This window comes from Heterodontus francisci, chromosome 13 (genome assembly GCF_036365525.1).
Source record: "Heterodontus francisci isolate sHetFra1 chromosome 13, sHetFra1.hap1, whole genome shotgun sequence".
NCBI classification, from domain to species: Eukaryota; Metazoa; Chordata; class Chondrichthyes; order Heterodontiformes; family Heterodontidae; genus Heterodontus; species Heterodontus francisci.
The window spans coordinates 3,171,112-3,183,507 of record NC_090383.1 but is presented as its reverse complement, the minus strand read 5'-3'; the positions used below and the strand labels follow the sequence as shown (position 1 = coordinate 3,183,507).

Here is a 12,396-nt window from a genome sequence, read left to right as displayed (position 1 = left end):
TGGCTCTGTCATTTTTTGTCTGATTGCACTATCTAAATACAACTTCAGCCACTTATCTAACCTATTAAATGTTGACATGATCTACTTCAAATCACTAGCAGTGGTGCATTCTGTAGCCTGTCAACCCTGAGTAAACCAGTGATAGCTTTACTCCTTTCTTAAACTATTTGCACTATTTTACTGGAATAATTTGTAAATTCCAATGGGTATTTGGTGTTGAAGCAGCATTTTCATAAATCTCCCTTGTATTTGTTAGAAAGAGAAAGGGTAATCCTTTTGTGCAAGATCATCTGGTGTGGAATCAAACCTGAATCTTTATTATTTTTCTACTGTAAAGTCTTAAAATTGATGTAACCTTATTGTGCACATTAACACTACTCAAGCAGCAGTGGGAGCAGAGTTAGTCTGTCACTTTGTTTTAGATTAACAATTTTCTGCTTTGGATCCCTCGTCCCCATCAAGAGGCAAGCATTTATTGTTCCCCCTCAGCCTTTTTGTAAAAATGCATTATTCTAAAGCAAACTAAGATCCATAAACATGCTAAAATAAGTCAAACTATTTGTATGTTGCTCAGTTAAAATAAGGCAACAAAACCTTTAATAAAAATTCACATTACATAGTAACACTGCAAATTGATACTGCTTCATCTATAAAATTAATTTTGAAAAGGTTACAAAAACTGGTTAGATCTAAACATTCAATGGTTAGGGCAAGTTATTGCCGAGTTACAATTTGTTCAAATGAGCACTTACACTACATGTAGGACTTCATGCAAAATTGTAGTCATCCAGTCACATGCTACATCACAAGTGCAGCAAATTACATGCCCTAATCAAATCTCAAGTTAACATGACTATGGGAAGTTTCTTTCACCATCTTCCTCTCCAAAGTGAGTCTTGATGTTGCTTCATCAAAACAGCACTTCAGAAATTTTTGTAGGATGGTGGTTTGGGATCTTGTGCCCTGGATAGTTCAGTCTCTGCAGTTTCACCTCCAGCAAATGCTGAACCTTGACCATGTTAAGGCTGGTGCTCGGTAGCGAGGGGCTGATTGTCGCTTTTTTTCTCTAGTTTAGCTGGACACCCTCCTCTCTGTACTATGGGTTGTGGAGGAACCTATAGATCTATAGAATCAATCCCTATTCACTCGATTACTCCAGTGCTTTTTAACATCCAGTAGCAACACACCCATTTTGTAGGGACTGATAGTGCACTATCTGAGCCCTCAACAAAAGGGAGTGAATATTAGACTCCCAACCTCATGGTAATGATAGGAAGTATGTATTATCCATCTAGAACTTCAGTACCTGTGGTTACAGGCTGCTCATGGGCAATGCCACAGGAGTGTTGTCATTCAAAATATTTAATGCAGTTTAAAAATTATTTTATTTGTCTGAGGCCTGTATGAATTAATGACTTGAATTTGACCACTTTGAAAGAATTACAGGAAATGTAGACACCCATTTTCTTGACAGGTACTTGTTTTTAAAAAAAAAAAAGTGCAAAATGTAAAACAGTTTAACAGAACAGTTCTGCCCCAACTTTTAATTAAAAGGGAACTTCAACCTCAGCTCAGCTTTTTAAATTGAATGATCCAAGTTCATGTGGTTTGATGCATCATGTTCCGCAAAGCCACTTGCCGTCTCCAGAGTCTAGAAAAATAATATTCAGTCATCAGTTTTGTGATGTAATTTGGAGGTACTGTATCCTGTAAACAAAACTTTAAAATGACCTCAAAGGTTCAAGACATTTAATTATGTCAATGCGTTTATCAATAGAAGGGAGCTTGTGTAGTTTATTCACTTCAAATTGCAGATGCCTATGGGATATCCCAGTTTAAGAATGGAAGAAATTAGTAAACCCCATATCAATGCCAAACAGCAAACTAAGTCTGACAGTTTAAATCTGCTGATTTGTAAATTTGTCACATTTACTTGTTTCCTCCTTTTCTCAATAGACTGTTCTGCTGATGCTGGTTGGCTCAAAGCTCCATGATGCCCTCCAGTGGAATACTTTGTCAGGAAAGAGGGGAGAATCATTTGTAAAGCTTTAAAAGCTGTGTTTTTAATTGAGGGAACTGTTTGACAAAATTTGGAAACTACATTTTTATCTTAGGGATTTACTGAGAAATGAGCAGGAGCTTCATTTACATATTAATTTGGAAGCAATGATGTCTTGCATGTCATTTCCTTTGACCACTCCAGTCAAAGCCCCCAATCAAACTATACGATTCTATTTGTGGTGGGAGAAAAGCACTTAATTCATTCCTGTCCCTCCACAGATCGCCTCATATTTTAAAAACTTCCCAAATTAAACCATTTATTAACCCAACCAGGTATCTTTAAATCAACAAAGTAACTAGAAAAACTAAATTCTTAAACACCAAGACATAAACAACATTTAAAATAAAGATTAGAGTCCTTGCAAATTTACACTCCTGATGGAGGTGAAAAAGTCCAAGGTTGATTTAAGTCCTCACAGCTGTCTGATGGGGAGAAAAAGGTTCTTCAAGAGTAGAACAGTTTGTAGTCTGGTTCCAGCAGTAAGTGATGCTTTCCTTCTCCAGTGATTAATTTCCACAATTAATGAACTGCAAACACTTTTTAAATTAATTTGGCTTTAGAATTTTTGAGGGATAAGATTCACACTCTAACTTCCATTCCTTCTGTTTAAATTATCAGAGATCTGTGTTTTGGCTTGACTTTTTTTAGAATTGAGAGATAATAATCAAACACACTAAATTCTCTTCCTGCAGTTTAAATGGTCTGAGCTCTTTCAGGTGCTAACACGTAGCTGGCTGTGTCCTCTATTGGAACAGGCTGTTTGCACTATAAGCCAGCTCAAAATTAAATAGCAACCAATGTATCTCTCGCTGCTCAGTCCAAATGGCTGTATCCAAGGCAACGAGAATGCACCTTCTTGGTAACTCCCGAGGCCTGCTTTGCTGTCTTAAAGATACACCACATATTTCCCGAAAAAAAACTACAGGATCATAACACTTCATAATTGCACATCACAGTTGCTCAGTAATAGAAATAGCTGCAATTCAGGAAATGGGAGGGAGCAACTCAAGAAAATTACAAATCACCAAGTGGTGCTGAACAAATTATTGGAGCTGCTGGCTGCCAAATCCCTGGGTCCTTATGGACTTTATCCTCGGATCCTAAAAGAAGTGGCTAGTGACATAGTTGATGCGTTGGTTTTAATTTTCCAATATTCCCTAGATTCTGGGAAGGTTCCATTAGATTGAAAAATAGCAAATGTAACTCCTTTATTCAAAAAGGGAGTGAGACAGAAAGCAGGAAACTACAGGCCAGTTAGCTTAACTTTAGGGGAAAATATTAGAAACTATTAAAATTATAGCAGGGCATTTAGAAAAATACAAAATAATCAGTCAAGATGGTTTTACAAAGTTTCTATGTTTAACCAATTAATTGGAGTTCTTAGAGGGAGTTACATATGCTGTGGTTAAAGGGGAACTAGTGGATGTATTGTACTTAGATTTCCAGAAGGCATTTGATAAGGTGCCACATCAAAAGGTTACTGCAGAAAATAAAAGCTCATGGTGTAGGGGGTAACCTATTAGCATGGACAGAAGATTGGCTGGCAAACAGTAGGCATAAATGGGTCATTTTCTGATTGGCAAGATGTAACAAGTGGTGTGCCACAGAGATCAGTGCTGGGGCCTCAACTTTTTACAATTTATATAAATGACTTGGATAAAGGGACCAAAAGGGTATGGTTGCTAAATTTGCAGATGACACAAAGATAGGAAAGTAAGTTGTGAGGATTACAAAGGGATATAAATAGGTTAAGTGAGTGGGCAAGGATTTGGCAAATGCAGTATAATGTGGGAAAATGTGAAATTGTCCACTTTGGCAGGAAGAATAAAAAAGCATATTATCTAAGTGGTGAGAGATTGCAGAGCTCTGAGATGCAGAGGGATCTGGGTGTCCTAGTGCATGAATCGCAAAAGGTTAGTATGCAGGTACAACAAGTAATTAGGAAAGCTATGTAGAATGTTAAATCTAGGGGAATTGAATACAAAAGTTGGGAGTTTATGCTTCCGTTATACAGGGCATTGGTGAGATCACATCTGGAGTATTGGTCTCTTTATTTAAGGAAGGATGTAAATGTGTTGGAAGCAGTTCAGAGAAGGTTTACTGGACTAATACCTAGAATGGTCAGGTTTTCTTATGAGGAAAGGTTGGACGGGCTAGGCTTGTATCCACTGGAGTTTAGAGGAGTAAGAGGTGACTTGATTGAAACATACTAGATCCTGAGGCGTCTTGACAGGGTGGATGTGCAAAGGAGGTTTCCCCTTGCGGGAGAGTCTAGAACTAGGGGTCAAAATAAAGGGGTCGCCCATTTAAGACAGAGATGAGGAGAAACTTTGAGGAGAGTGTGTCTTTGGAACTCTCTTCCTCAAAAGGCAGTGGAAGCAGTCTTTAAATATTTTTAAGGTTGAGGTAGATAGATTCTTCATCAAGGGGGTGAAAGGTTATCAGGGGTGGGTAGGTAGGAATGTAGACTTCAGGTTACAAACAGTTCAGCCATGATCTTATTGAATGGCGCAGCAGGCTTGAGGGGCCGAGTAGCCGACTCCTCCTACTCCTGGTGCGAATGTAATTATGAGGGGTCATGGAAAGGATACAGTCATGTTAAACTGCATTACCTTTTCACCCCTGCCTGCCATTTATCCCAATTATTCTAACTTTACCATGACAATTACCCATTGGGATTCTAATGCGAATCCCTCCATATAGGAGGCGTTTATTGGTCCTCTTTTTCTGATGCAAGGCTGTGCGAAATGTAAAAGCCAACTGGGTGCCCACTTCAGCGGGCAGTTGAGTCAAACATGTTGGTGTGGGATTGGAGTTAGGTTTTCTTTTCTAAAAAGGACATTATTGAACCAGTTGGGTTTTTAATAACAATCCAACAGCTTCATGGGCACTTTTACTGATACTACGTTTTTTACTTTTTTTTTTAGAAAAACAAATTGAAGGGGGAGACAAATGGCAGATGAAATTTAATAGAGCAGTGTGAGGTGATGCATTTTGGCAGAAAGGACAGGGAGAGGCAATATATACTTAATGGCACAGTTCTAGAGTGTGCAGGAACAGAGGGACCTGGGGGTTCATCTGCATTGATCTTTGAGGTAGGACATATTGAGAGTATAGTTAGCAAAGCATATAAGATCTTAGGCTTCATAAACAGAGGCAGAGTTCAAAAGCAGAGAAAAGTTATGCTGAACATTTATAAAGCTCTGGTTCATCCACAACTAGAGTATTGCTTCCTGTTCTGGTCACCACACTTTAGGAAGGATGTGAGATGCACAGGAGATTTACCAGAATGGTTCCAGGCATGAGGGATTTTAGCTACATGGTTAGGTTGAAGAAGCTGGTGTTGTTCTCCTTGGAGCAAAGGAGATTGAGGGGAGATTTGATCGAGATATACAAGACTATGACAGGTTTAGATAAGGTGGACAAAGAAAGGCTGTTCCCATTAGCAGATGGTACACCGATTTAAGATTCTGGGCAAGAGGAGGGATGGGAGGAAGAACTATTTTTTAAATGCAACAGTGGTAATGACCTGGAACACTCTGCCTATGAGAGTGGTGAAAGCAGAGATGAAAGAAAATTGGATGGGCACTTGAGAAAGAAACTCAGCTACTGGGATAGAATGGGACTGATTGGATTGCTCTCCGAAAAGCCAGCATGGACTTGATGGGCCGAATGGCAGCTTCCTGTGCTGTAATGACTATGACTATAATCAGAAAAGACTGAACAGGTTGGGACTTAAAAAGAATTGAAAGATATGTTGCAAGGCTGAGATGCAGTAGATGGAATGGGAGAAGACCCATGTAGAGTATAAATACCAGCACAGACTACTTGGACAATATAACCTGTTTCACCCCTGCCTCAGCTCATCTGCTGCTGAAACCCTCATTTGTGCCTTTTTTTTAAAAAAAACTCCTAGACTTGACTATTCCAACACACTCCTGGCTGGCCTCCCATATTCTACCCTCCATCAACTTCAGGTCATCCAAAACTCTGCTGCCCATGTCTCAACTCTCACCAAGTCCCATTCACCATCAGCTCCATCATGCTCACCAAGAACATAATAAATAGGAGGAGGAGGCGGCCATTTAGCTCCTCGAGCCTGCTCCGCCATGTGGCTTTAACTCCACTTTTCTGCTAGCCCCCCCAAAACCCTCGACTGCCTTACGTTGGTTCGTGGTTAGACAAAGTGTGAATTTGAAAATTCTACATCCTGGTTTCAAAATCGCTCCATGGCCCCTCCCCATCTCCAATCTCCTATAACACTCCGATAACTGCACTCCTCCAATTCTGGCGCTCCCTCAGTTTTAATTGTCCCACTGTTGCTGGCCATGCCTTCAATAGTCAGGTCCCTAAGCTCAAATTCCCTCCCTAAACCTCTCCAGCTTTCTACATCACTTTCCTCCTTTAAAAGGCTCCCTAAAACCTACCTCTTTGATCAAGCTTTTGGTCATCTGCCCTGACATTTCAGTACATGGCTCAGTGTCAAATTTTGTGAAGCACCTTGGGGCGTTTTACCATGTTAAAAGGTGCTATATAAATGCAAGTTGATGTTGCTGTATCTTTTATAAGGTCATTCTTTGTACAAAATTCTCAAACTGCCACCAAGACATTTCAGCTCACATTCTAACTAGTCCGGTGACATAGCCACTACACTTAGTGCATATGGAGGCTCTAATTCCTAAAAGGAAACTGTGACAACAGATTAAATAGCCCCACTAAAATATCTGAATGCCTGACCAACTTTAGCATTGGCTGTCTGCTTGGAAACACCCCAATCAAATGCTTTCTGTGTATTACATGGAAGAGGCCAGATTTGCTGCACAATGTTCAGCACCATTCGCGACTCCTCAGATACTGAAGCAGTCTGTGTAGAAATGCAGCAAGACCTGGACAATATCCAGGCTTGGGTTGAGAAGTGGCAAGTAACATTCACACCAGACAAGTGCCAGGCAATGACCATCTCCAACAAGAGAGAATCTAACCATCTCCCCTTGACATTCAATGGCATTACCATCACTGAATCCCCCACTATCAACATCCTGGGGGTTAACATTGACCAGAAACTGAACTGGAGTAGCCATATAAATACTGTGGCTGCAAGAGCAGGTCAGAGGCTAAGAATCCTGCACCTCCTGACTCCCCAAAGCCTGTCCACCATCTACAAAGCACAAGTCAGGAGTGTGATGGAATACTCTCCACTTGCCTGGATGGGTGCAGCTCTAAACACACTCAAGAAGCTCGACACCATCCAGGACAAAGCAGCCCGCTTGATTGGCACCACATCTACAAACATTCACTCCCTCCACCACCGACACACAGTGGCAGCAGTGTGTACCATCTATAAGATGCAATGCACCAAGGCTCCTTAGACAGCACCTTCCAAACCCGCAACCTCTACCACCTCGAAGAACAAGGGCAGCAGATGCATGGGATCACCACCTGCAAGTTTCCCTCCAAGCCACACACCATCCTGACTTGGAACTATATCGCCGTTCCTTCACTGTCACTGGGTCAAAATCCTGGAACTCCCTAACAGCACTGTGGGTGTACCTACCTCACATTGACTGCAGCGGTTCAAGAAGGCAGCTCACCACCACCTTCTCATGGGCAATTGGGAATGGGCAACAAATGCTGGCCTTGCCAATGATGCCCACAACCTGTAAATTAATTTTTAAATATTCCCGATGCCACCATCAGCATAGAGATCTGTCTTTACAGTATCTGGGTCATATAGAAAGTCCAGCCCAATTTCTACTTAAAACAATAATACTATCCTAATTAACAGCATAAGAAATAGGGGCAGGAGGAGGCCATTTGGCCTCTCAAGCCTGCTCTGCCATTCAATAAGATAAAGGCTGACCTTCTACATCAACTCCAGTTTCCTACACTATCCCCAAATCCCGTGATTCCCTTTGTGTCCAAACATTTGTTAATCTCAACCTTGAATAGACTCAAAGACTGAGCATCCACAGCCCTTTGGGGCAAAGAATTCCGAAGATTTGCAAAACTCTGAAGAAATTTCTCCTCATTTCAGTCCTAAAGGACCAACTTGTTATCCTGAGACTACGCCCCCTAGTTCTAGACTAAACAGTAAATTATATCAGCAAAAATCACTCAAAGTCGACTGAAATCTCTCCTAATCTTTAAAATTAACTTCCCAGATTCTGGTGATCCCCAAACCAAGAGGATTAAAACTTACTCTGTCTAGCTATGTATGAAAACAAGTTTGAAATATTTAGAATCCCAGCTCTCAGGCTTTAATACAAAGTTATTTTTCGCAGAACCTTTCCCCGCACCCCCCCCCCACCCAACTCAAGAACTAAAATTCAAGTAGTAACAAGAGGTCATCGTAAATTAAGCTGAAACGAATGCAACAGCACCGTATGCAAATTCTACGCCACAAAGACAACACTTAAAGCACGACTCTTGATTCACGACATTCAGGATTTTATGAAAACAGCTTTTCAGGCATAGTTTTTTTTTTTTACCAGCACTGATTGCCTTTCCAAGGAAGCAGTTTTAAATTCCTGTTGCTTGGTCTCCAAGTCATCTTTCACCATATTCATAGCTGCGAGGACAGAGGAGTAGAGGTGTGCAGCATGCCCATTAAGTTGCTTGGATTGTCTTGCTATCAATTCAAGTGTCTCCTTGAGAACTAAACGGTAAATCAGAAAAGCATTCAAAAATAGCAAACATGATGGATAAGTGCATCCGAATTAGGAGAAATAGGCCATTCGGCCCCTCGTACCTGCTCCGCCATTCAATAAGATCATGACTCATCTGTTTCGAATTAACACCCCCACCTACCCTTGATAGCCTTGGATTCCCTTGCCTATACGAACAAAGGCAAAATACTGCAGATGCTGGAAAGCTGAAGTAAAAACAGAAAATGCTGGAAATACTCAGCAGGTCAGGCACCATCTATGGATCTTGGGTCACAGACCTGAAACGCTAACTATTTTTCTCTCCCCACAGATGCTGCCTGAGCTGAATATTTTCAGCATTTTGGGTTTTTAATTTCTGGTAAGTAATCTGATTAAAATTTAAACCTAGTGCTGAAGGACTGCAAAGGTTCTGCAGATTTCTCAGATATTAATTTTACCCAGTATAAAAAATATATATACATTATACGATCAATATCACCAAAACTGATTATCTAGGCATTATCTCGTTGCTGTTTGTGGGAGCTTGCTGTGCACAAATTGGCTGCTGCGTTACTTGCATTGCAACAGTGACTGCACTTAATTGGTTGTAAAGTGCTTTGGGTGTCCTGAGGTTCTGAAAGGCACAGTTCTACCTCTCCATCGCCACCTACAACTCCATTGGCTTTGTGTAGTCAGACTGCTTGCCCTGCAGTCTCTCATAACTCCCCCTCCTTTGTTTGTATTCTAGCCGTAGTCCCAAAGGACCATAGGCATCTCTCCCTATTAGAGACACACAGCTGGTAATGTATAGCTTGAGGGTCATCACTCCTCAAACATGGGGCAAGGTGAGGAGGGAGGCCTCCATGAGGAACTACCACAGCTGGTACGGGGATTAAACCTGCGCTGTTGGCATCTTTCTGCATCACACTCTAGCTATCTAGCCAACTAAGCTAACTGGCCACCCCCACACCCCCTCCTTTAAGACCCTCTTTAAAACCCATCTCTCTTTCTTTGGTTCAGTGTTCCTTTTATTTGATTATGCCTTTGTGAAGCACCTTGGGGCATTACTATACATTAAAAAGGTGCTATATAAATGCAATCTGTTGTTTTTTTAAAAAAAAAGAAAAATAGCCATTCTGTGTGCATTTAATTTTCCTAAATGTAGATGTTTGATTTTGAGGTTTTAAAAATCTGTCCATTTTCCTGATTTATTTTTTGTTTCACCATATTTTCAGGATTCTAAAATCTGTGACAGCATGAACAAACCTCTGACAGGAAGTTAGTGACACATCACTAACACAAACACTCACAAAAAACCAGTAGCACCAAGCTCAATGAGTAACTTTCCATCCGTCTAGTAGCTCTACAGTGTCACCTGTGGCTCAGTGGATAGCACTCTCACAAGATTCCACGTTAAAGTCCCACTCCAGGACTTGAGCACAAAATTAAGGCTGACGCTCCAGTGCAGTACTGAGGGAGCACTACACTGTCGGAGGTGCTGTCTTTCAGATGAGACATTAAACCCAGGCCCCATCTGCCGACTCTGGTGGATGTAAAAGATCCCAAGGAACTATTTCGAAGAGGAGCAGGGGAGTTCTCCCTTTGTGTCCTGGCCAATATTTATCCCTCAATCAACATCACAAAAACAGATTATCTGGCCATTATCACATTGCTGTTTGTGGAAGCTTGCTGTGTGCAAATTGGTTGCTGCATTTCCAACATTACAACAGTGACTACACTTCAAAAAGTACTTCATTGGCTGTAAAGCACTTTGTGACGTCCAGTGGTTGTGAAAGGTGCTATATAAATGCAAGTCAGTCTTTTTTTTCTTTTTATCCGAGATTGATAGATTTGTGTTAGGGCATGTGCAAAGGGTATATGGAGTTAGTTTACAAAATCGGTCATGATGTTGTTGAATGGTGGAACAGACTTGAGGGGCTGAATGGCCTCCTGTGATTTAGACCAGTGCACATTTAATAGTAACCACTGCAGACTAGGGAGAGATAAAAAGAACTGTCCTATTTCTTTGGAAAGACCAGTAAATAAAACTCTTGATTCTAAGCCTATTATTAACAACAGGTTTCACAGTCAAAGGATTTTTTGAGTTTTCATTTATAAAACTTCTTTTGAAGTGTGGTGCAGCTAAGAATAAAGGTAAAAATATGAATCATAGGACTTTCTGCACTCTAAGGGTTTGTACCTGGGGTGGTGTTGGTCATTGCCTTGAGTAGGATTTCTCCAGATGTTAGTACACTTTCAGTCAGCTGCTTAAAAGCCTAGAAGTAGAGACACACCACACTCAAATTCTGAAGCCAACTTTATACACAATAAAATGAAACATTGCATTTATGTTACAGCGTATAAACTCATCATTCTAACAATCTGCTCACTTGGTGACTTTCTGCACAGTCTGTCTGCACCTTCACAGTCCCTCCCTGCTAAACCCTTCACCCATCAACCAGTCAAACACACAATAGGTCAAAGATCTGTTGTACCCTCTTGCCCATGCTCAATATGTGTGCCTCCAATGCACATCCAGTCCATCAACAGCCCCTCGGCCATCAAGAGAGTTATTCTGGCTAATTATCACCTGTCCTTTAACGCAAGAAAAATACAAGGAGTCGGCCATTCAGCCCCTCAAGCCTATTTTGCCATTCAATAAGATCTGATCATGGCCTTAACTCCACTTTCCTACCATCCCCCCATAACCCTTTACTCCAAGGTCTAATTCTGCCTTGAATATATTCATTGCCCCAGCCTCCACTGCTCTCTGGGGAAGAGAATTCCAAAGATTAACGACCTTCGGAGAAAAGAAACTCCTCCTCATCTCCATCTTAAAAGGGAGACCCCTTATTTTTAAACTGTGCCCCCTAGTTCTAGATTCCCCCCACTAGCAGAAATATCCTCTCAGGACCTACCCCATCAAGCCCCCTTAGAATCTTATATATTTTAATAAGATCACCTCTCTTCTAAACTCCAATGAGTTTACACCCAACCTGCTTTTCTCATAAGAAAACAGCTTCATCTCAGGAATCAGCCTATTGAACCTTCTCTGAACTGCTTCCAATGCAAGTATATCCCTCCTTAAATAAGGAGATCAAAACTGTACACAGTACTCTAGGTGTGGTCTCACCAATGCCCTGTACAGTTGTAGCTGGACTTTCCTACTTTTATACTCCATCCTCCTTGCAGTAAAGGCCGACATTCCATTTGCCTTCCTAATTACTTGCTGTACCTACATGCTCACTTTGTGATTCATTTATGAGGACACCCAGATCCTTCTGTACCGCAGTATTCTGCAGTCTCAGTGTAAATAATATTCTGTTTTTCTATTCTTCCTGCCAAAGTGGACAACCTCACATTTTCCCACATTATAGAATTAGAATTAGAATATTACAGCGCAGTACAGGCCCTTCGGCCCTCGATGTTGCGCCGATCATCTGACCTACACTATTCCATTTACATCCATATGTCTATCCAATGACCACTTAAATGCCCTTAAAGTTGGCGAGTCTACTACTGTTGCAGGCAGGTCGTTCCACGCCCCTACTACTCTCTGCGTAAAGAAACTACCTCTGACATCTGTCCTATATCTTTCACCCCTCAACTTAAAGCTATGTCCCCTCGTGTTTGCCATCCTCATCCGAGGAAAAAGACTCTCACTATCCACCCTATCTAACCCTCTGATTA

At 41.2% G+C, this 12,396-nt stretch overlaps 1 protein-coding gene across 1 annotated transcript in view; it reads right to left on the bottom strand.

Moving 5' to 3' along the window:
* Positions 1-566: 566 nt before the first annotated feature.
* Positions 567-12,396, bottom strand: part of cep68 (centrosomal protein 68) — a 40,030-nt gene continuing 28,200 nt past the window's right edge. Inside the window, exons 5-7 of the mRNA XM_068044263.1 lie at positions 10,907-10,982; positions 8,551-8,717; positions 567-1,651 (exon numbers count right to left, since the gene is read on the bottom strand). Of these exons, the coding sequence (XP_067900364.1) occupies positions 1,580-1,651; positions 8,551-8,717; positions 10,907-10,982 (315 nt within the window). The 3' untranslated portion in view covers positions 567-1,579. The remainder of the gene's footprint in view (positions 1,652-8,550; positions 8,718-10,906; positions 10,983-12,396) is intronic.